The sequence below is a fragment of the Ranitomeya variabilis genome, chromosome 8 (genome assembly GCF_051348905.1).
Source record: "Ranitomeya variabilis isolate aRanVar5 chromosome 8, aRanVar5.hap1, whole genome shotgun sequence".
Taxonomy (NCBI): domain Eukaryota; kingdom Metazoa; phylum Chordata; class Amphibia; order Anura; family Dendrobatidae; genus Ranitomeya; species Ranitomeya variabilis.
In genome coordinates, this window is record NC_135239.1 from 151,809,039 (window position 1) to 151,834,425 (window position 25,387).

General features: G+C 42.7%; 2 protein-coding genes across 2 annotated transcripts in view; one reads left to right on the top strand and one right to left on the bottom strand.

Moving 5' to 3' along the window:
* Nucleotides 1–5,585, top strand: part of EMP1 (epithelial membrane protein 1) — a 29,348-nt gene extending 23,763 nt beyond the window's left edge. Inside the window, exons 3-5 of the mRNA XM_077276714.1 lie at nucleotides 129–231; nucleotides 1,096–1,239; nucleotides 3,274–5,585. Coding sequence (XP_077132829.1) covers nucleotides 129–231; nucleotides 1,096–1,239; nucleotides 3,274–3,425 — 399 coding nt within the window. The 3' untranslated portion in view covers nucleotides 3,426–5,585. The remainder of the gene's footprint in view (nucleotides 1–128; nucleotides 232–1,095; nucleotides 1,240–3,273) is intronic.
* A 7,247-nt stretch (nucleotides 5,586–12,832) lies between these two features.
* GSG1 (germ cell associated 1) overlaps nucleotides 12,833–25,387 on the bottom strand; it is a 144,041-nt gene continuing 131,486 nt past the window's right edge. Inside the window, exons 4-6 of the mRNA XM_077278429.1 lie at nucleotides 17,978–18,130; nucleotides 14,635–14,746; nucleotides 12,833–14,542 (exon numbers count right to left, since the gene is read on the bottom strand). Of these exons, the coding sequence (XP_077134544.1) occupies nucleotides 14,251–14,542; nucleotides 14,635–14,746; nucleotides 17,978–18,130 (557 nt within the window). The 3' untranslated portion in view covers nucleotides 12,833–14,250. The remainder of the gene's footprint in view (nucleotides 14,543–14,634; nucleotides 14,747–17,977; nucleotides 18,131–25,387) is intronic.

Genomic DNA, 25,387 nt, shown 5'->3' on the forward strand with positions numbered 1-25,387 from the left:
TTGAATGGATACTGTCTATGGATACATTTCTGTATTTACTGCCCAAACTTATAATGTTTCTTATAAATAATGTGTAGACACTCCAGAATGTGCAGAGACTTTCACTCATCGTGATTACTGTGTTTCAGGTTTGGCTAAAAGAAAGCACCGGGATAACGTCACAGGGTATATGGCTGTACTGCCAGAGTGGGACTTGTACAAGTATATTTGGCCAAATTAGTGCTGATCAACGTAAGTTGCTTTTAATTATTAAAAATATGTTCATTTCATTGTGGCACCACTAAATGACAGAAGAATTCTCTGAATACTTTCTGGGAGTGGCACTTGTTGTTAAAAGAGTTATCCTGGACTATTTTATTTTTGTACTGTGGGCCTCAGAACTGACAGGCACACAGGTAGTTGTTAACTACGTGGCGTCAGCTCAGAGCGGTCACAGATTGTCCCGCTGGAGATTCAGCTGCTTCACATTGATAGAGCCGCTCTTCTGGGCTGTTTTGTAGATGGGACGTGACGGCTGACGTCATGCTGATTGACGGTTGGCTCCCCACAGTTAGGCAGTGGGGAGCCAGCTGTCAATCAGCATGACTTCAGCAGTCATGCCAGTCAACAGAGTTGTACAGGAGAAAAGTTGTGGCTAGCCGGCTATATTACTGTATCACACATATTGCAATGATAAACTTTTGTATTCAATTTTTTACCTCAAAAATATCTATTAGTCAAATATATTCAAAAATGTAATTTCCACTTCGGTACATATCACAGGTAGAATATTATTAGAATATTTCACATGGGACAAAATAATGGTATCATTATTATTATTATTATTTATTATAGCACCATTTATTCCATGGCGCTTTACATGTGAGGAGGGGTATACATAATAAAAACAACTGCAATAATCTTAAACAATACAAGTCACGAGACTCACGACTGGTACAGTAGGAGTGAGGACCCTGCCCGCGAGGGTATAACATTAGCTGCTAATATTCTACAACTTCTCAATGAATGTCTTATGGGTTGAGCCCCCAAACTGTAAAGCCACGGCGCCACTACTGGTGTCATAGTCGCCCACTTCTATTTCTTTCTCTCTTTCAGAACCTTCTATGAGGGCAGTGGAAGCTTTCATGATCCTGGCCATTATCTTCTGCTGTTTTGCACTGATGTCATTCATCGCACAGCTCTTCACAATGGAAAAAGGATGCCGTTTCTACATTACAGGAGCTTTGATGCTGGTCTGCTGTGAGTATGCATGCTGAATCTATGATTCTGAGTAACAATCAATGTAATCCTTCATTGTTTTACAGGTGGGTGCACATGCGGCCCACCGTGTATTTTGTGCAGCCCCCAAGCTTCTGTATAGAGTAGTTTTTATGTCAGGGGGGAAAATAGTAGCACACTACTCAGGATCCGGGGTGGATGAACATGAAAAGAGCACTGTGTAACCAGATCTGAGTCCCTCATACATAAAGAAACTAGGGGACTCTCTTGACCTCTATTTAGCATATGGGAATGGAGGTGGCCTCCTATGGGAATGGTGAAATGCAGCCAGGTACTACCGCACCCATAGTCTTCAATCTGGAGAGATACATGTGTACAGGGTCTCCTCGACTCTAGAGTAGTAATTGGGGGAGAAGAGGACCCATTCTCAAGCCAGGTAGGAGTCCTAGAAGTGACATCTGCTTCTCCTAGACATTCCCGACATACACTTTTGATATGCTAGAAACCTCCAACAGCCTTTTTCAGTTTTATTGCCGCCCTTGGACAATGTTTCCCTGGGACCAGGAAAGGTCGTGCACCCCTGTTTTGGAGCCAGTACTCACACTGCACATGTCTGTGTGTGCACTAATGAAACCTGTAGGAAATGGTCATTTTATGAACATCAGATTGCGTCTTTAACACCAGTACGAGTACTCTCCGGTCAGGGCTTTACTAGGCTAAGGATGTTGGGTGACTAATATGCAGCTACACAGCATTGTATCCACTGCCCCTTTACTGATTCCCTTTTCTGGGCTTGATCACACGCAGCATTTTTCCATGTTTTTAAAGGGTAAGATACGTATTGTTTTACAGTACCAACAAGTGAAGGGGATTGCTGATATTTTATCCTTGTGGAATTTGAACCATCCAAGCATTTATTGAAAACTGCAGCATGTCAATTCTTTCATCAAAAATTAGCATAAAAATGCAGCATTTTTCCATCCAACACTCTGCAGAAAAATGTGCTGCAAATACTCAATGTGTCCACCATACCTTTTTAGTGGACAAAATGGCCACTTAGAGGAATTTTCTTCATTTTTGTTTTAATTAATTTAAGATAAAGTTATAGTACTGATAATAATTACTTCTGTGGGTTAAAAGGCATAAACTTTCAAATAACGAGCACTTAAAGGGATTGTTTGGGAATTTTGTTCTCTATTAGCATGTAGAATAATAATTTTCTTTCTGAGAACAAGCAAACGTGTCAACAAGTAACACAGCATGGTACTTAAAGAGGTTATCAGGGGCTTTTGTATTTTTTTCCTTTGTGGCTAAGAACGTAAAGTCAGGCTGTTGCTAACTTCCTGCCTGGCGCCAATCTCTGCCAGGTCAGAGTGGTCACAGACCGCTCCTGCTGGTGATTCTGAGGCTTGACGTCATGTGTTCTGTCGACAGGGTGCCACTGCTGACGTCATGCTGATTGACGGCAGGCTCCCCACTACCTAACTGCGGGGATCCAGCAATCAGTCACCATGACGTTGGCAGTGATACCCTGCAGACAGAGCAGAAATAGAAGTGCTGAGGTCAGATGACGCAGCAGAATCGCTGGCGGGAGTGTTCTATGACAGAACAGGCAGGTTGTGTTAGCAACTACCTATACTTAAGTTATTAGACCCATAGGAAAAAAATTTAAAAGTCCTAGATATCCCCTTTATGTACCACATGGTGTTACTTGCTGACAAGTTTGCTTGTTCTGAACCCATAATAATGACTCTACCTGCTAATGGACTGTGTCTGGTATTAAGGAACAGCCCCATTTAAAGAGGACCTGTCACCAAGTCCCGAGGGAACAGTTTTTTGCTTGCTTTATTTCTGATGTTCCCCGAATTTTCTGTTTTTTTGTTGTTTTGTTTTTTTAAGTTGATTGTTTTCATTCTGTCATATGGTTCCAGAGATCCAGACCATTTTAATGATATTAAAAAGAAACATTTCCTAAACATATTACAAATATTAAAATGTTGACGTGTGAGATAACTGCAGTTGTCTGACAGCCATCTTTCCTTTTATTCTTTGCAGTCATCTGCATTCTTATTGCAGTTTCCATCTACACGGCGAGATTTGGATATACCGCAGGATTTTACCATGCATATTGCTTCATATTAGCATGGATCTGCTTCTGCCTCAGCTTTATACTTGCCATCCTCTATATGGTTCTGCGGAAGAAGTAATTGTCCTATTGGTCTGTACGTACCCCACAGCCTGTGAACCGCAATCTCAACAGAAACCCCCAATTTGCCAATATGAGGACTGCTCCATAATGACATCAAAAAGCAAGAGAGCATATACTGTGGGCATAGTCTATGAAGATCACACAAAAAAAGTCACAATGGTTTTAATATAACTATCCCAATTTAAAGGAAAAGGGGCAATGGGGAAGCCATCAGTTCTAAGAATATTGCTGCAAATATATATTTTTCTTAATTTACAAATTTTAAGTAATCATGGCTAAAATCACAAGAAATTGGCCCAGATTGGCAATGACGTGTGACCCACAAATAACGAACCGACTTGTATTATTTATTTCTAGTTTAAACTGTATCTAAGGTGCAAGATTTTATGTTAGGTTGTGCTGTGAGGACACCATGTGGTCAAAATTTGGTACTACAGGTTCTCAATATAAGGCCTAGAACAGCCCAATGCATTTGTGACAAAAAGGGGATGTTCCTTTTTGCCAATTAAAAGCTATTTTTTTTCTGTTTTACCTTTCTATTGTTTAATATCTTTGTGTACAAAACCCCAAAAGTATTAAAAAAAAAAAAAAACCCTTATAGCTTTATTGGGTAAAAGGAAAAATAAAAGATTTGGGGCCGCTGAGGCCCATACATCAGACAAGTTTACAAAGGGAAGCTCTGTTCTACCCTCAAAGTTAAGAGAAACTTTTACCTGTGATTATACATCTTAAAATATACTTGGAGAAAAGTATTGTTGCTTTTTGAGGATATACTGTATCTACACAAAGATTCCTTATGTAATAGAGTATCACCCAAAGATGTCTTATATAATAAAGTATCATGCGAAAATAAAGTTTATCTTTATATTTAAGATTTGTTTTAAAATGATCATTAATGCTTAATAAAGGAATGAACTGTCATATAATATACCGAATATTCACATGCAAAGCGCCATTTAATGAATGGCACTATAATAATAAATAAAAATAATAAATAAATATACAGGGTGGGCCATTTATATGGATACACCTAAATAAAATGGGAATGGTTGGTGATATCAACTTACTGTCTGTGGCATATTAGTATATGGGAGGTGGGAACTTTTCAAGTTGGGTGGTGACCATGGTGGACATTTTGAAGTCACACATTTTGGATACCACTTTATAAATGGTCCACCCTGTATATATGTCATATGACAATATATACTTCTTTGTTATTATATGACTATAAATATATATAGTTACATAATAAAGGGAAAAAAGAATTGCTAAGGAATTATTGTAGACAGTCTGATGAGGCTCAAAAAGAAGTGGCAATGGGGTATAAAAGAAAGCGTACACTGTTTTAGATGTAAAAACTAAACTAGCACATTATACTGTTTTTTTTTGGGAGGCCATAATGAAAAACATCTTCATCTTTGTGTTTCTGAATATGTATGCCCTGCTATTAAAACAGACCTGTCTATTGTCCTGACTTGTCAGTTCTAATAAATACTTGTGTTCCATAATAAATCATTCTTTAGCATCTTTCTCTCCACCTCTTCGTCGTGCATTTCTTCTGTTTCTCCTCCTGAAAATGTATAAATAAATTCTCAAACACCATTCAGTCTGGTAATGTCAGCACTGATTGGCCGATGTCACACTGTTGGGATACGCCCTAGAGGAACCGTAAGTTGCAAATTCTTTATATGTTTCCAGGAGGAGGAGTAGAGGAATGACACAGTTCTGAGTTCCCAGAAGAGACATTCCAGAATTGCTATTACATGGAGAATACAAGGATTTACTGTGACAGACACGTCAGCAGAAGGGTCAGACCCTTACTAACGCCTATGGAGCAGCCACAAAGGTGCAGTTCAGGCCAATGTGTCCATATAATTTGCTTTTGATTCTGTTAGTTTCGGGCCATCTCATTTTACTCTCATTTCTGGATTGCTCTCTTCGGTGGTCAGAATCTATTTATGACGTTGTCATTTCTTGGTGCCTAAATAGACTGGAGTTCATGTATCTAATCTACTACTACTTTTTGCCTATATAATGGAACTATTGCTTTCATGTGGAATGTAATAAACTTGTAGGTTTTGCACTAATTGTAAATATTTTGATACAATATTATATGGATTCATAGACTGAAATACAAATATTACTAAATGTCATACAACTGTCTCTTTGGTTATTTAATTACTATTACTTATTAATGTCCCCAGCACATTGTTTAGCTCTTTTGCTGATTATATTCAGGTCATTTCAAAAAGAAAGTAGCATGAAAGCAAAAGTAATCCTCCGATTAGACATCAGTTTCTGAATAGTGACACACAGTGTACGTAATGCACACTATCACAATTCCCTGGTACTTACAGCATGAGTGACAGCAACTATACGATTTGCATGGACATGGTCCAGTAACAACTAGGATCACATCCTATTCTGTCAATGAATAACTGTATGAGGGACATAGAGAGAGAAGAAACCAGTCCAGCACGGCCTCTGGCTTCACTCCATCCCACTTCAGGTGATTGACAGATCACACATGACAGAGACTTGTCAATCAATTGGAATGGGAGATGCTATCTAGAGTTTGCACAGGTCTAGTCACGTCTATCTCTATGGTCCCCAGTTGGCTTTTCAATGTTTTCCCTAAAATGCTGTGGCAGGCATACCTGTCTGTGGTTGTGTAGTCCGGCTCTCATCAACTCTACCGGTGGTTCAGACAGCATGAATCTAGTGACAGGATCCCATCTTAGGAACCCATGTGTTTGCAGACCTGTTTCTGAAAAGTCTTTTTTACCTGCTGAATGTGTGCATATCTACAAGAATTCAGCTAGAAAATATACATTCTTCTGGAATCTTCATACGTGGCTCCTACAGTTGAGTTCAAGCACTTTGTGTGAGTAATGGTTGAAAGAGGCAGCCTGGACATGGTGTCTCAATGCCCAACACTTTCAGCTTAGTCATTCAGTCAGCATAGTAAAAAAGACTATAGCCAGAAACATCTGTAAAGTCAGTCTACAGCTTCTATAAAGCTACAGAACAGTTATCAGAGCATCTGCTTTCAGCATATAAGAAATCATCCAGTGCGTAAGCATAATAGCAAAGCCACTCCTACAGCTTCCAGGAACCAGCAGCTCACATCACTCCATTCTGTTTGTGAAGTACAAGGGCTGAGAGAAAGACTACGATCTTTACCAGATCGGCTGTCAGATGAAGAATGTGTAAAGTTTAATCCACAGTCCAGTGAGAAGGTTAAATACTCTACAACGCTTACATGGAAAGCTAGAGAGAACTTTGATGTGCTTCGGGGCGGCCTGTGGGCAGGACTTTCCTTGGTTTCTCGGGCTTAGAGCAGGAAGATAAATGTCTGCCTACAGTCCCGCCCCGGAGCTCGGGAATATCATTAATTCTAACACTGATTACACAACAACCACAACATGAATTTTTTCACCACAGGTATCATTTTAATCAGTTTAACAGCGACAGTGTATATAGTTTACATAGCAAAATCCTGGTTCGCTTTAAAAGCTCCAAGCATTAAACAACGTTGAGAATTGCCAGTTTATTTTATGGAATTCTTGCTATACTCACTGCCTAGAAACACAGAAGAAGAAAAGCTAAAAGATTATATTCCCAAGCGCTGTATGTTTTGCACTCAGATTTCTAGAAATCCAACACGTGACGATGAAGAATAAGGGTATGTTCCCACGGTCAGTAAATGCTGCAGGTGGGACGCTGCGAACATCCACAGCGTCCACCCTGCAGCATCCAAATGTTACAGCATAGTGGATGGGATTTCACAAAATCCCATGTCCACTATGCATGCACCGGAGCCTGAAGATCACCCGCGGAGACAAACATGTGGTGCGTCTTTCCAGACTGCAACATGTCAACTTATGTTGCGAGTAATATACCTTGTAGGAAAGAAAAAGTGCAGATAGTGTCTTCTCTAACAATTTAAGAGAAGATTTGCCAGTAATGTAACTGCTCATTTGATGTAAAATATTCACAAGCATATAGTGCCGGCTGCCGCAGATTCACCGGTTGACATGCGACTGCAGCTAAATCACTGCATAGGAAGATTTGTGGGTTATGATCCGCGCTGCCAGCTCATCCAAATCTGACAAAATGTACCATTGAACAGTGGTTTACTCTACGCGTTTCGGAGTGCATATGACTCCTTCTTCAGGAAAGGATCATAATAACTAGTGTTGAGCGATACCGTCCGATACTTGAAAGTATCGGTATCGGAAAGTATCGGCCGATACCGGCAAAGTATCGGATCTAATCCGATACCGATACCCGATACCAATACAAGTCAATGGGACTCAAGTATCAGAAGGTATCCCTGATGGTTCCCAGGGTCTGAAGGAGAGGAAACTCTCCTTCAGGCCCTGGGATCCATATTAATGTGTAAAATAAAGAATTAAAATAAAAAATATTGATATACTCACCTCTCCGACGCAGCCTGGACATCACCGCTGGTAACCGGCAGCCTGCTTTGTTTAAAATGAGCGCGTTCAGTACCTTCCATGACGTCACGGCTTCTGATTGGTCGCGTGCCGCTCATGTGACCGCCACGCGACCAATCAGAAGCCGTGGCGTCATCTCTCAGGTCCTAAATTCCTAATTCTAGGAATTTAGGACCTGAGAATTACGTCACGGCTTGTAATTGGTCGCGTGGCGGTCACATGGGCGGCCGCGACCAATCACAAGCCGTGACGTCATCTAAGGCCCTGAACGCGCTCATTCTTAGGAAGGAAGGATGCCGGAAAGAAGCCGAGGGTGAGTATATTCCTATTAGGTATATACTCACCCTCGGACGCGCCCTGCTTCTTTCCGGCAGCCTTCCTTCTTAAGAATGAGCACGTTCAGGGCCTTAGATGACGTCACGGCTTGTGATTGGTCGCGGCCGCCCATGTGACCGCCACGCGACCAATCACAAGCCGTGACGTAGTTCTCAGGTCCTAAATTCCTAGAATTAGGAATTTAGGACCTGAGAATTACGTCACAGCTTGTGAATGGTCGCGTGGCGGTCACATGAGCGGCACGCGACCAATCAGAAGCCGTGACGTCATGGAAGGTACTGAACGCGCTCATTTTAAACAAAGCAGGCTGCCGGTTACCAGCGGTGATGTCCAGGCTGCGTCGGAGAGGTGAGTATATCAATATTTTTTATTTTAATTCTTTATTTTACACATTAATATGGTCCCGATACCGATTCCCGATACAACAAAAGTATCGGATCTCGGTATCGGAATTCCGATACGGCAAGTATCGGCCGATACCCGATACTTGCGGTATCGGAATGCTCAACACTAATCATAACCCACTAATCTTTATATTCAGCAATTTATCTTGTGGAGACGCGAGCCTCTGCAAGATAAATGTCACCCTTACAATGTATTGGACACAGTGAATCCGCACAGTTCAGTGATCGCATGTGGATTCACCTGCGTTAAAAAGATGGCAGCACATTGGACGCAGCGGACATGTGCTGAGTCCAAAGCACTGCCGATTGGGAACATACCCTAATTCTGCCATTTCCTGCTGTAGACGGGCACAAGAAATAAGCATAAAATCAGTTACAAATGGGAAAAATGTCCGCATTTATAGGTGTGTCTTATATTGCACATGGAGACTATGTATATTTTGCAAAGACAAAGTATAACATTATGTTCATGTTAATATAACATAATTACAAATGAAGAATAAATGTATCCAGCTATACTGTGGTGATCATACCAATTGCTAGGTCATGACTGCAATGAAAGGAAAAAAGCTATGGATTATGGGAATCATCCCAGATCCTCCTCCATTAATCTGTGTCTTTCATTTAGTGGTTTGAATCCCTTTTTCATAACTAATTTCCCTACAGTTTTTTTTAAGGAAACGCCTAATCCCTGGATTACAGATAAGGCCTTGATTTGTTTATTGGAGATTATGCAGTCAAGGTTAGCATGTCTTGAACATGTGCAGGGCCAGGGTGGAGAAGAAACCTGCTCAAGAAGCCTGGCATAGGTTCCAATGAATAGAATTACCCTGAATCACGATCTGCATCATCCGCCATCAGCATTTACTCTAAATGTAAAAAATAAATGAGTTTTGGAGGCCGCTTGGCATGAATCTATAACCATGTCCGCAGGAGACAAAAAAAGCTAGAAAAACAGAACAGTGTCACGTTAGTATGTCAGCCCATACAGCATCATATAAATCCTAAATATGTGCAGATCTTTAGAATTAAAGTTTAAAAAACATGATTAATATTAATTAGAAGAACAAATTCTGTAAACGGTTTTCCTTCATGATCCATGAAGACTGAAAGGAGTAATTGGCAGACATAAGGGCTGCGTAGCTGGATGCAATGTAAAGTCTGGCATAAATCTAACTGGATATGACAGCTTAATGTGGCAGAAGGAGAAGCCAACAGGGGAATTGTGGAGCTCAGAGAAGGGCAGTCGTTTAGGAAAAAGAGTGACTTCAATAGCTTGCAGGATATAAAAGGTGGCCATAGCGGCTCATGAATAATGTGAGATATAAGGACGCTCAGTGGTTAGCATTTCTACAACATTAGAGCCGTAAGATCGAAGCAACATCTGCACACAGCTTGTATATTCGTTTGGTTTTTCTTATTCCAAAAATGCTGCTAGATTAGGACCAATTCACACCGAGTTTTTGAAATGCTGGCATATTCACTAAACATATGGCATTAAAAGGAACATTAGAATATCAGCCTAAGGCCGGGGTCACACTTGCGTGTGCAATGTGAAAAACTCGCGGGAGTCTCTCGCCTCAATACCCGGCACTGCCGCCGGCAGTCGGGACCGGAGCGTGGGGCTACATATATTTCTATTCAGCTGAGTGCCGGGTATTGAGGCGAGAGACTTGGGCGAGTTCCTCGCATTGCACACGCAAGTGTGACCCCGGCCTTACAAACAGTGTCCATGACTCTGGATCAGAGTATACCTCCTTATCTTCTCAGTCAGGGGCCACAAGCTATACAAATATCCCTGGGAGACCTTGCTGAATAAATATATCCCCATGTTCCTAAATATTCCCACACTCTCATTTCCTCTATTTTACTGGCTGCTAAACAGACCATGGCCTCAACCAGGAGAAAACCAGGATTAGACTTGATAGAAGTAAAGAGGAGGATCTCATGGGATATAGTCAACTAAAATTGTCAGCCATGTTGCCCGATAACATAGACAATCAATCAAATGTGGGCTCCATGGACAGACTACAGTAATCATACCCTTCTGCTCTACAACAGTGTCTTGTACAGGCTTCCACAACCTCAGATTCTCCTTAAACTCTGCCCTTTCCCGCTAGCTAGGATTCCTTTGCCTCTTGACACGCTTCCCTCTCACCCCCATGCCCCTCTCCTTCTTTAGCTAACCCCTCCCCCACCCCGGACACATTTCTCTTGTATTGTTTTTTTTTTCCTATTATCAAAATGTTGTACTTTTGTCATTTTCTACTTTTGTTTCTGTGTTTGTTCCAGAACTATCACTAAATATTTATAGTTAAAAAAAAAACCTGTCCATTGTAACTGCATACGCTCTTTCTACACGCTGCAGAATACGTTGGCACTATTTATAGGAAACAAAGTCAAAGTTGAAGAAAGAAGCATACCCCATAGATGGGTGTGAAAATAGAAGGAATACTTTCTAATTTTACCTAAACCTTTTATACCCTGAGCATGTATCCATCCAGAAGCTTTGTGTTCTGCTATGAGCTGAGCATAATAGTCTCATAATAGGAACTGGTACGAAACTGTAGCCATGCAATAGGGGTGTTCAGCACTAAATACTACTGGAGCAATCTGTCATCATGTTTTTGCTGTGTAACCTGAGAACAGCATGATGTATGGGATGAGACACTGATTGCAGCAATGTATCACTTGCTAGTCTGCTTGCTGTCATTTTGATAATATCACAGTTTTCTCTGCTGCAGATCTAGCAGTGCTCAGAATACAGAGCTCTCTATAACCCCATGCCCACCACCTATAGGCAGCTGTATGTGTATGGTGTACGTTGGCAGAAAGCTGATAAACAGTGGTTATACAGAGCAGTTCATTAAAGGGAATCTGTCACCCCAAAATTCACCTATAAGCTAAGGCCACTGGCATCAGGGGCTTATCTACAGCATTCTGTAATGCTGTAGATAAGCCCCTGATGTAACCTGAAAGATAAGAACAACAAGTTAGATTATACTCACAGGGGTGGTTCCGGTGCAGTCCGGTCCGATGGGCATTGCAGTCTGGGTCCTGCTCCTCCCATCTTCATGCGATGACATCCTCTTCTTTGCTTCCTGCCACAGCTCCGGCGCAGGCATACTTTGTCTGCTCTGTTGAGGGCAGAGCAAAGTACTGCAGTTTGCAGGCGCTGGGCCTCTCTGACCTTTCCCGGCGCCTCAACAGGGCAAAGTATGCCTGCGCAGGAGCCGTGGCAGGAAGCAAAGATTAGGACGTCATCGTATGAAGATGGGAGGAGCGGGACCCGGACCGCGACGCCCATCGGACCGGACTGCAGCGGGACCGCCCCTGGGTGAGTATAATATAACTTGTTTTTCTTATCTTTCAGGTTACATCAGGGGCTTATCTACAGCATTACAGAATGCTGTAGATAAGCCCCTGATGCCGCTGGCCTTAGCTTATAGGCGAATTTTGGGGTGACAGATTCCCTTTAAAGGTGCTTTCACATTGTGTTTAGTACGTGTTCGGTGGCCCCGTTGGGCCCTGCAATAGGGGATTCAGCCTCATGTGCCGATGAGGCCATAGACTATAATGGTGCTGGCAGAGCGAATGTGTACTCCGCTGTGTATCTTTTTTGGGCGTGTACACCTACTGGAGGCAGACACCAAGATGCAGCACTGAGAGTCCGCCTCCAGTGGGTGTACACCCCAAAAATTATGCACAGCATACTGCACGTTACCTCAGCTGGCACGATTATAATCTATGGCCCTATCAGCGAATAAGTCCGAATTCTGTTTTGCGGGGGAGGAGTTGGGGGTATGCCCCAAAGGGGCCACCAAGAATGTACTAAACTCAATGTGAGAGCACCCTAATAAGCACGAGACACCTAGTCCTGTAATGATAAGCTACTGCTGATAAAACACTGATTTTATTGAAACAGCATAGAGCCCAGTAACTGACACATCACTTGGTCACAGTATCTGCACCTACGTTATGCTGCTCTCGGATTACATAGTAACAATCTGCTGACAGATTCAATTTCAATGGGGTAAAGGCAAATTTTGGAGATCAAAAATTGGCAAACTATTTTTTATTATAATGGGCAATGGGATCCTGGAACAGGAAAGTAATATTATTGGCTGGTTAAATAAAAGGCTCCTTGTTTTAATAGTTGAAATAGGCATTACCCTATAAAGTGTGATAATGTTGTACATATGTGATAAAGTGGTACATCTACCTGCGAAATTGTAAAGTGCTGCGGAGTATTAATAAAAATAATATTTTTATTCCAAATTATATTCCCTATCACATTGAAGATGAGACTAACGTACAGAAGTATTGTCCAACATGAAAAGTCTAATTAAATGAGTAAAACAACGCTTGTTTATCCATGTATTGAAAAATGAAATGTATAATCAAAGACAAAAATACAGACTGTACGGAAGAAAATAAGGGGCACAACAAGGAAGAAAAAAGTACGGAAGAAAAAAGTGATTGCCAGGGAGAATTAGGTACAGACCATTGTAATTAGTAAGGGACTAGGTAAGATCGCAAAGTGACCATAGGAGTCATCTTCGTTCCTAACTACCTTATGTCTGATGTGTCGATTAGAAGAGGAAGACGGAGACGGAGAGGTCTATTTCCACTGACTTGCTACAGGACAACATGCCGCTGGTAAATGAGTAGAAGGAATTTCATAGTGTGTTTACTTATGGGAGGGAGATGAAGCAAAGTTCAAGACGTATAGTGAAGGTCAATGGGGATTTCCCAATCAAGAACACTTAAGGTAAGGGCTTCCAGAATGATCAGATATTCCCAAAAAATGTGGAAAACAGTTCCCATGGATCCATTACATCTCCAACAAGCAGACATATGGTTGGGTTACATTTCTGAAAAAGTTCAGAGACCACTGCATAAGCAACCTCTATTAGTTCTCTCTGGAAATAAAGTAGATGGAAATCTTGGTCGCTGTTGTCTAGGTTGTACTTCAAATGTTATCAAAGTCCGGCACAGAAATTCCTTCCATCTGTTCATGTATTTGTGATGGGTAAGATGTTCCAGTTCAGGTTGAATAGAATAGCATAGAGGTCACGTAAGTTCCTGTGTGGAAGTACTAGGTAGAGGGACCTGTGCGCCTCTGAAGAGTTGCTGCACATAATGTCTGATTTGGGAATATCATAATCCACTTTTGAATGATGAGTAAAGGAACTGTGTCCCATCCTAATGAGTGACCTTGTGGAAGGTGGGTATTCTAGTGGTATAGAGTTATTATTTTGTTCTGCTGTGTTTTAGGAATGAAAATTAAAAAAAAAGATAAAATAGAGCAATGTCTTTGTATTCTAATTGCTATTGTTTCTATGAATCCATACAGTGTTAATCAAACAAGTTATGATTGTCTTACACAGAATTCTCCACACTTATAACTACTTAGCATAGCAGTTTTGGAGAAGAACATGGCTGGTGGATGTAAAGTTCGCGAGAGAATAATCCCTACAAACTGCTGCAGAATGTCCAGCCCTGCTGGATGTTACATGTAATCCTTATCACAATGCATCCTTCATTTTCACCCATCGTACCTACAGAAATCTTCACTAATCTTATCAGACTTTCCAAATAGTGTAGCATTCCAACTGATTTTCTAGCAATGTTCTTCTTCCATGGATTCTTCAACATCCTCAAGATCCATTGAATGGTCACGTAGAAGGACTTTCTTTTGAAGTTCAGTGTAGAAGTCCACACTTTCAGACACAGAATGGATAGGTTTGTCTCTATAGAAATCCATCCCTTTGTGATTCAAAAAGCAGGTTTGCTCCTTCAAGTTTTGCTGAAATGCTTTTTGATTTCTCCGGAATTCCAGGACAGTTTTGGTGTAAGTGTTGAGTGTTGTAACAGCAGAAACCATACAGCAGGTGAAAGAAGCCCATGCAGTGCTAAAATACACAGAAAAGTTTTCTCTTTAATAATTTCAGGAGTATTTTTTATTTATTTAAATAGAAGCATTTTGAATTATTCATGGACTTACTAAAATGCCCAACCATAATCCCATGAATGTGGCCTCCAGTCCTCTGGTCCAAGGCTTACAGTGGCTTGGAAAACCTGAGTGTACATCATGTGTGCCACCATCCCAAGAAGTCCTGCAGAAAATAGAGTATCTTATTAATTCTGAAAACCTGAATGAATCCTGAATCTTATGATTACTAGATATGAGTGAACATCGTCGGCTCCCTCCTTATTCGGCAAGCTATAGCGCTTACTTAAGAATCTGCATCGGAAACCCGGATACCTGGAGCTCTCCCGATAATCAGCTGTTCGACGCAGCAGCTGCATGTGTCGCTGCTGTGTGACAGTCCCTATTCATGCATGAACATCCTGTGTGTTGGGCTCTCCATGCATGTGTTGTGACAGTTAAACAGGCGCAACACATGCAGCTGCGGCACCAATCCGCTGATCAACAGGAGCGCTCCAGGGATCCGGGTTCCCTCTGCAGCTTATTCCGTAAGCACTATAGCTTGCCGAATAAGGAGGGACCCGAATAGATTCGCTCATCTTTAGAGCCAATGATGTTCGCTCATCTCTAATGATAACTTAATATGATAATGATTATCATTATTATTCAATTGTTTCATGCTACCTGGAACTTAAAAGCATGATCACTAATGATTCAATGTACGATTAGGTTTTTTTGTCCTTATGAAGAGGTGGTGTGGGACCTTGAAACGCGTTGACCTGTAAACCTATACAATAAAATTCCCTTGATTTTATCCCGTCACCAAGCTTTTATCAGCAGCGCATTGAACAACACCTCCATTCTGCTCTCTAATGTTGCATCTAGAGCATATGGTCACAGCAGCCAATCACTGGCTTAGCTTGATGCTGAGGTAGACAGCACAAAACACTCAGTGATTGGCTGCGGCAGTCAAGTGTTTTAGACATGACATCACCACTGCAAGCCTTTAAAAAACAATTAGGGAGCTGCAGAGAGCAGGCACTAAAGTGTAAAAAGCTTCAGTAAGTACAGTGGGTGAATATATATTCAAGATGTCACCAATTTTCTAAGGGAATATATTTCTAAAGATGCTATTGACCTAACCGATGTCTGTAACAACCCATCCAATCCACAAAGGCACAGAAATCAAACCCTAGATGCCCTTGAATTAAGTTATGTATAATAATGATAAAGAACACAGAGAAAAATAGCATACTCTTACTGAAATTTAATTAATACTTCGTAAAAAAGCCTTTGTTGGTGGTGACAGCTTCAAAACGCCTTCTGTATGGAGAAACTAGTTGCATGCATTGCTGAGATGTGAATTTGGCCCATTCTTCGACACACTCTTCAAATCCAGGAGGTTCTGTGGTCTTCTTCTATGAACTCTTAGCTTTAGCTCCTTCCATACATTTTTTATTGGATTCAGGTCAGGTGATTGGCTGAACCATTCTAGCAGCTTTATTTTCTTTCTCTAAAATCAATTGAAAGATTACTTGGCTGTGTGTTTAGAATCATTGTCTTGCTGAAATATCTACCCTTGTTTCAACTTCATCATCCTGGTAGATGGCAGCAGATGTTTTTTAAGAATGTCTTCGTACATTTGTCTATTCATCCTTCCTTCAATCATATGAAGTTTCCCAATGCTGTATGCTAAAAACAGCCTCACACCATGATATTCACACCTCAAAATTTCACTGTTGATATGGTGATATGGTGATATGCAATGTCTTCTGGCCTCCAAAAATGTTGTGTATTATGGCATCCAAAGAGTTTGATTTTTCTCTCATCTGACCAGACTGTATTCTCCCCGTATTTCCCAGTCTTGTCTAAATGTTGTTGAGCAAAATGTAAAGGTGCTTGATCATGCTTTTTATACAGCAATTCTTGGCTGATGAACATGCATACAGTTCATGGAGGTTGAATGAATTACTTATAGTTTTCTTTGAAACAATTGTACCTGATGATTCCAGGTCTTTCTGCAGCTCTCCATAGGAGGTCCTTGGAGACCTCTTCTGATAATTTTCACTCCTCTGACTGAAATCTTGCGAGGAGTACCTGGAGTACATGTCCGCTTCATGGTGGAACGATGTTCCTTCCACTTCTGGATTAAGGCTCCAACAGTGTTCACTGGAATCTTCAGTAATTTAGAAATTCTTTTGTAACCAATGCCATCAGTATGCTTTGCAACAATAAGGTTGTGAAGGTCTTGAGACAGCTCACAGGTTTTACCCATCATGAGCTTTTTCTTGTGTAGCACCTTGGTAATGAGACAGCTTTTTATAGGTTATCAGTTGAACCAGCTGATATTATTTTTTAATAAGTGGCAGGATTGCTTTCTAATTAGTGATAGATTTCAGCTGGTGTCATGACTTTTTGCACTTTTTCCTGTGCCATTTTTCCAAAATATATATAACTTAACTTGGACAACTATAGTTTGACTTCTTTGCATGTGTGGATGGAATGTGTTCTTACCAACATCTGGTAAGAATTTCATGCCAATACCACCTTTATAATTTGATTTACTTAGAAAATTGGTGATGTGTTCAATACTTATGCTTTTTTTCTTTAATGCTTTTTTTCTTTAATGCTTTGTTTATTAAACCATAAGCAGCCTTGTCTCTGTTTTTTACAAAAACCTGACAACCCCATTAAGGAAAGGTAAGGGCAAGCAACTGCCAGGACATGTTCACCTAGTATTTCAGGCATTCAATAAAAAAAAATTCACATGCTGCAGAAGAAAATTCTGTGAGGCCAATTCAGCAAAGCTTTTCCATCGGAAATCTTGGGTAAAAGCTGCAACAGTTTTGAGCAATGGAGAGTTCCGCAAAACTTTTGCTACATTTGTTGTTTTCAAAAGTCATCAAATTAATTGCACATTGCATACTTGTGGTTACGCACTTGACTGCTCCTCACACTGGCTCCAGAGAATCCTCACAGCCTGCAATGGACGTGATGTGAGGATTCACAAGTCTGCAGTCTCACAGGGACTGTGTGTCTCAGCTGACTAGTCTATTTCAGGTCCCCGATTGGCTTCTTCCCCCTGACTTCAGGTGACTGACAGGTCTTTCCCTATTTATGTACATAGAGCGAGAGCGGAGAAATAAAGCTGAGCGAGGAGAAGCAACCTGCCTCAGACTAATCATGTCTCTCCTATAGTCCCCGGACGGCTCTTCAAAATTTGTTTACTCTGGAACACCCCAGCATTTCAGAGTAGAAATACACATCTGCAGCAGCACAAACGGCATCTGATTCATGCTGCCGGTGGTTCAGGCAGCATGAATTTAATGACAGGTTTACAAATGATGCAAAATTGTCTCTTCAAAAGAACCTATTAAGCATATTTCACATATCACCTTATGGGAAGCAGGTAAGTTACCTGAAAGCACTGACGACATTGCAGCAAATGCGTTCAGCTTCAGTCCACAGACAGGGTTTCCAGTGTAAATAATTTCCAGTAGCAGCAGCACAAAGCTAATGACCAACAATGTAATGTACGCCAGCTCTGATCCTAAAGAAAGCCATAGAATCCCTGAAACAGAGAACACAATGGTAACGGAATGTCCAATTAAAGCGAATCTAGCACTAGATTAACCCCTTAGTGACAGAGCCAATTTGGTACTTAATGACCAAGCCGATTTTTACAATTCTGACCATTGTCATTTTATGAGGTCAAAACTCTGGAATGCTTCGTGGCATATTAAACTTTATGATAGTGGTAAAATTTCTTTGATATAATTTGCGTTTATTTATGAAAAAATGGAAATTTGGCAAAAATTTTGAAAAGTCTGCAATTTTCTAAATTTTTTTTTTTGTGCTCTTAAATCTGAGAGTGGTGTTACACTAAATAACATTTCCCAGATGTCAACGTTACATCAGCACAATTTTGGAAACATAATTTTTATAAGGGTTAAAAATTGACCATCGATTTCTCATTTTTCCAACAAAATTTACAAAACCAATTTTTTTAGGGACCTCACATTTGAAGTGAGTTTAGGGGGTCAATATAACAGAAAAGGTGCGCAAAACCACACTCAAGAAGTTTATTAACGCTTCAGGTGCTTCACAAGAACTAAAGCAATGTGGAAAGAAAAAATGAACAATTTACTTTGGAACAATTTTTTTTTTTTTTTTTCAGGAGAAAATGAACAACAAAATTTGTTGTGCAATTTCTCCTGATTACGCCGATACACTGTATGTGAGAACAAGCCACTGTTTGGGTGCATGGCAGGGCTTAGAACAGAAGGAGCACTGTTTGACTATTTGAACGCAAAATTGGCTGGAATTAATGGTGGGCACCATGTTGCATTTGGAGACCTCCTTATAAACCTAAACAGTGAAAACCCCCAATTCTAACTCCAACCCTAACCCCAATACATTGTTAACGCTAATCCCAACCCTAACCATAACCCTAACCAAAATACTAACCCGAAAACACCCCTAATGCTAATCTCAACCCTAATCATAACCCTAACCACAACGCTAACCCTAGCCCAATCCTAACCCTAACCCAACCCTAACCCCAACTCTAACACTAGCCCCAACCCTAACCCAAGCTCTAGCCCCAAAATTACCATATCCCAACCCTAACCCTAGCCTCAACCCTAAACCTAGCCCCAACCTAAACCCTAGCCCAACCCTAACCCTAGCTGTAGCCCCAACCCTAACCCTAGCCCCAACCCTAACCCTAGCCTCAACCCTAACCCTAGCTCTAGCCTCAACCCTAACCCTAGCCCAACCCTAACTGTAGCTCAACCTCAACCCTAGCTCTAGGCCCAACCCTAACCCAACCCTAACCCTAGCTCTAGATCCAACCCTAATCTTAGCCCCAACCCTAACTCAACCCTAATTCTAACATCTAGCCCAAACCCTAAACCTAGCCCAAACCTAACCCTAGCCCTAACTCTAACCCTAGCCAAACCCTAACCCTAGCTCTAGCCCCAACTCCAACCTTAACCCAACCATAGCCCAACCCTAACCCTAGCCTCAACCCTAACCATAGCTCTAGCTCCAACCCTAACCCTAGCTCAAACTTAACCCTAACCCTAGCCTCAACCCTAGACTTAGCCCCAACCCTAATCCTAACCCCAACCCTAACCCTAGACCAACCCTAACCCTAGCTCTAGCCCCAACCCTAACCCTAGCCCAACCCTAACCCTAGCCCCAACCCTAACCCTAGACCAACCCTAACCCTAGCTCTAAACCCAACCATAACCCTAGCCCCAACCGTAACCTTAGCTCAACCCTAACCCCAGCCTGAAACCTAGCCCCAACAATAACCTTAGCCCAGCTCTAGCTATAGACCCAATCCTAACTCTAGTCAAACCCTAACCCTAGCCCCAACCCTAATCCAAGCCCAACCCTAATCTTAGCCCAACCCTAACCCTAGCCTAAACCTAACTCTAAACCAACCGTAACCATAGCTCCAGCCCAAACCCTAACCCTAGACAAAACCTAACTCTATCCCAACCCTAACCTTAGCACTAGCCCAAACCCTAACCCAACCCTAACCCTAGCTCTAGACCCAATCCTAACCCCAGCCCCAACCCTAACCTTAGCTTAACCCTAACCCAAACCCAAAACCTAGCCCCCAACCCTAGCCCAGCCCTAGCTCTATCCCCAAATCTAACCCAACCCTAACCCTAGCCCAACCCTAGCCCCAAACTTAACCCTTACCCTAATCCAAGCCCAACCCTAATCCTAGCTCAAACTTAACTCTAAACCAATCCTAACCATAGCTCAAGCCCCAACCCTAACCCTAGCCCAACCCTAACTCTAACCCAACCATAACCTTAGCACTAACTCCAACCCTAGCCTCAACCTAACCCAAACCTAACCCTAACTCTAGCCCCAACCCTAATCCTAGCCCATCAGTAACTCTAGCTCTAGCCCCAACCCTAACCCTAGCCATCCCTATCTCTAGCTCTAGCTCTTGCCCTAACCCTAGCCCAATCCTAACCATAGCCCAACCCTAATCCTAGCCCAACCCTAAGCCTTGCCTTAACCATAGCCCAACCCTAACTCTAGCCCAAAACCTAACCCTAGCTCTAGCCCTAACCCTAGCTCAAACCTAACCCTAAGCCCAAACCTAAACCTATCACCAACCGTAAACCTAGCCCCAAACATAACCCTAGCCCATCCCTATCTCTAGCTCTTGCCCTAACCCTAAGCCTAGCCTAATTCTAACCCTAGCCCAGCCCTACCCTAAAATTTGCCATAACTATAGCCCAACCCTAACTCTAGCCCAACATAACTGTTATGACCTGGTGGTTACGGAGTGGTACTGAGATGACCTGGTGGGTAAAACCAATCATGGACAAGCTCAGAGGAGGTGGCAGCTCTACAGACAGTAATCACCAATATGACCTAGTGATTAAGGAGCAGCACTGAAATGACCTAGTGGGTAAAACAAATAATGTACTAGCTCTGAGGAGGTGGTAACTTTACTGACCGCAATCCCTACTCCTAACACCAACACTAGAAATAGCAGTGGAGCGTTCCTATCTCTGCCTAGATGCCTCTTCACAGCCTAAGAACTAGCTACCCCTGAAGATGGAAACGGAAGACTATCTCGCCTCAGAGAAACCCCCAAAGGAAAGATAGCCCCCCACAAATATTGACGGTGAGTGAAGAGGGAAATGACAAACTCAGAAATGAAACTAGATTTTAGCAAAGGAGGCCACTACTATCTAAATAGACAGAGAAAGAAAAGGTCAGTATAAAAACTAAATGTCCACGCAGAGTTTACAAAAATAACCTCCACACCGACTCACGGTGTGGAGGGGCAAATCTGCAACCCCAGAGCTTCCAACTAGCCGGAATATTTCATGATGACAAGCTGGACAAAAGAGACATAACTTCAACTGAACAAAAGGTCATAGGCAGGGAAACACCCAAAAACTAGCAGAACTTATCTTAAGCTGAAATGGACTGGCCAACAGAGAACTTCCAGGAAAGGACTGAATCCACAGGAAGGAACATTGACAGCTGGCATCAACTACAGCCTAAAGCCCAGTTAAATAACAAGGCCAGGGCACCGATTAGTGAAAGCAGCTGCTAAGTTCCACTTGAAACCACCAGAGGGAGCCCAAGAGCAGAACTCCCAAAAATACCATTCATGACCACAGGATGGAGCCCAAGAACGGAATTCACAACACCTAACCCTAGCTCTAGCTTCAACCCTAGCACAGTTATCAAAATGAACCAATAAGAAAAATTTCCTATTGTTGCCAGGTGCTGGCTGGCAGATCCCAGCGGGCACATTGCGCATGCGCTCACCATTTTCTTCCCAGAAGAAGATGCTGCCGGCCGGGGGACATCACGGCCTAGGGAAACTGGAGGTAACAGGCGGATCCAACTCTAACCCTAGCCCAACCCTAACCCTTGCCCTAACCATAAACCAACCCTAACTCTAGCCCAAACCTAATCCTAGCTCTAGATCCAACCCTAACCCTAGCCCCAACCCTAGCTCAACCCCAACCCTAATCGTGGCCCCAACCCTAACCCTAGCCCGGCCCTAGGTCTTGCCCCAACTCTAACCCAACACTAACCATAGCCCAACCCTAACACAAGCCCCAACCCTAATCCAAATCCAACCCCAATCCTAGCCCAAATCTAACTCTAGCTGAACCTTCACCTTAGCACTAGCTTCAACCATAACCCTAGTCTCAACCCTAACCCAACCCTAACCCTAACTCTAGCCCCAACCCTAACTCTAGCCCATCCCTAACTCTAGCTCTAGCCCCAGCCCAACCCTAACCCTAACCCACCCTTAACTCTAGCCCTAACCCTAGCCCAACCCTAACCCTAGCCCAACCCTAACCCTAGCCCAACCCTAGCCCCAACCCTAAGTCTTGCCCTAACCGTAGCCCAACCCTAACTCTAGCCCAATCCTAACCCTAGCTCTAGCTTCAACCCAAACCCTAACCTCAACCCTAACCCTAGCGTAACCCTAACCCTAATGGAAAAATGGAAATAAATACTTATTTTATTGTATTATTTTTACCTAACTAAGGGGGTGATAAATGAGGGTTTGATTTACTATTTTTTTATTTTGATCACTGTGATAGGGTCTAGTACAGTGATCAAAATGAACCAATAGGAAAAATTTCCAATTGTTTTCCGGTGTTGGCTGGCAGATCCCTGTTATGATCCGGTGACCTTGGAGCCGCATGAGAGACTTTCTCAGGAGTAGGTGGTACCTGTACTGACCGCAAACCCTAAACTAACACCGCAACTAGAAGTAGCCGTGGGATGTACCTAACACGTCCTAGACACCTCGACACAGCCGGAGGACTAAAGATGGAAATGGGAATTCTATCTTGCCTCAGAGCAGAACCCCAAAGGATAGGCAGCCCCCCACAAATATTGACTGTGAGTATAAGAGGAAAGACACACGCAGGCAGAAAAACAGGATTTACAGAATTCTAAGCGGTCAGTATTAAAATCCTAAAAATATCCACAGCAGATAATACAATATTCTACATCTAACTAAAGACATAGAAAGTATATCTGCATCTCCTGAGAATCCAGCATGACTGAAAAATCCAAACAAAGTCTAAGCTGGACAAAAACACAATGAATTGCACTGAATTGCAAAGCACACTGCATGTGTGCACAGAGACAAAAACCAGACACTTATCTTAGCTGAATTGGCAGCAGGGCATGAGGAGCCAGAGAGAGATGCAATACCTCCAAGAACAATGGACAAATGGCCAGGACTCATGGATCCTGCACACCTAAATACCTAATAGAGCTGAAATCAGCAGAAACACCTGCCCTGGATTACAACCCCAAGACAACTGCACTACCACCAACAACCACCGGAGGGAGCCTAAGAGCAGAATTCACAACAGATCCCGGCGGGCAACCTGCGTATGCACTCGCCATTTTCTTCCCGGAAGAAGATGCCACCGGCTGGGGGACATATATACATGTGTGGTATGAAACGTACCAGAGCCGTGTGAAGTGGTGTTCAAGCAGGTTCCCAGGCCGGTAAGTATACAAATAAAACTTGCACTCAACTTAGCAAGAATTTCCAATGAGGATTTTTATTGCAGTCTGTCCAACAAATGACAAAAGATGTTTCGGTCCCACATGAACCTTAGCCAGTCTGAGAGTCGTAACAGAAGAAAGTAATAATAAAGCAAAAACTGTGAAACAAATAACCATGACATGTCATATAACTAAACAAACAAAAAACCAAAGAGGTGACAAAACAATGAGGACATCCTCAATATCCTAAGGCAAGAAGCCGTGCTGGGAGTGGTAATCAAAGAGAAAAAGGGGATAAGGATGAGAGGTGCCTACCCGACTTCATACAAGGAGGATGTATATAATAGGTAGGTATGCAGAGTAGAATAGCTGCAAGACTGTAATATATGGTGGTAGATAAGAAAGCCAGAGTATAATGGTATGTAATATGTCAGATAAGATATCGGCCGGGGGACATCACGAGGGGATGCAGGAGGGTCTAGGGAAACCGGAGGTACCAAGGGGGATCAGGGGACCTCATTTCTCTCTTCTGTGAAGTGCGATCACATCAGAGGTGAGAGAAATTAAATGGGAAATCGGACATTTATTTTTTAATAATGGCGATTGCAACACTTTTGTCAGTAAAAACCAACCCAAATCAAGATCTCTAGCCCAAAACCTAACCCTAGCTCTAGCCCTAACTCTAGCCCCAACCCTAAACCTATTACCAACCATAAACCTAGCCCCAAACCTAACCCTAGCTCAACCCTAACCATAGCTCTAGCCCCAACCCTAACCCTAGCCCAACCCTAACCCAACCCTAACCCTAGCTCTAGTCCCAACCCTAACCTGAGCCCAAACCTAACCCTAGCTCTAGACCCAACCCTAACCCTAGCCCCAACCCTAACCCTAGCTCAACACTAACCCTATCCCCAACCCTAACCCTAGCTCTAGACCCAACCCTAACCTTAGCCCCAACCCTAACCCTAGCTCAACACTAACCCTAGCCCCAACCCTAAACATAGCTCCAACCCTAACCCTAGCTCTAGCCACAACTCTAACCCTAGCCTCAACCCTAGCCCAACCCTAACCCTAGCCCTAATCCAAGCCCAACCCTAATCCTAGCTCAACCCTAACCCTAGCCCAGACATAACTCAAAACCAACCCTAACCATTGCTCTAGCCCAAACCAAAACCCTAGCCCAACCCTAACCCTAGCTCTAGATCCAACTGTAATCCTAGCCCCAACCCTAACCCTAGCTCAACCCTAACCCTAGCCCCAACCCTAAACCTAGCCCCAACCCTAAACCTAGCACCATCCATAACCCTAGCCCTAACCCTAGCCCAACCATAACCCTAGCCCAACCCTAATCCTAGTCCAACCTTAACCCTAGCCCCAACCCTAACCCTTGCCCTAACCAAGGGGGGTTTGATTTGCTATTTTTTTTATTTTGATCACTGTGGTAGGGTCTAGCATAGTAATCAAAATGAACGAATAGGAAAAATTTCCTATTGTTGCCCGATGCCAGCTGGCAGATCCAAGCGGGCATACTGCACATGTGCTCACCATTTTCTTCCCAAAAGAAGATGCCGCCAGCCGGGGGACATCACGGGGGGACGGAGGAGGGTCTAGGGAAACCGGAGGTACCAGGGGGGATCGGGGGACCCCATTTCTCTCTTCTGTGATGTGCGATCACATCAGAGGAGAGAGAAATTAAATGGGAAATCTGACATTTTTTTTAATAATGGAGATTGCAACACTGATGTCGGTAAAAACCGACCCAAATCATGTTCTCTGGGGTCTCAGCTACTCCAGG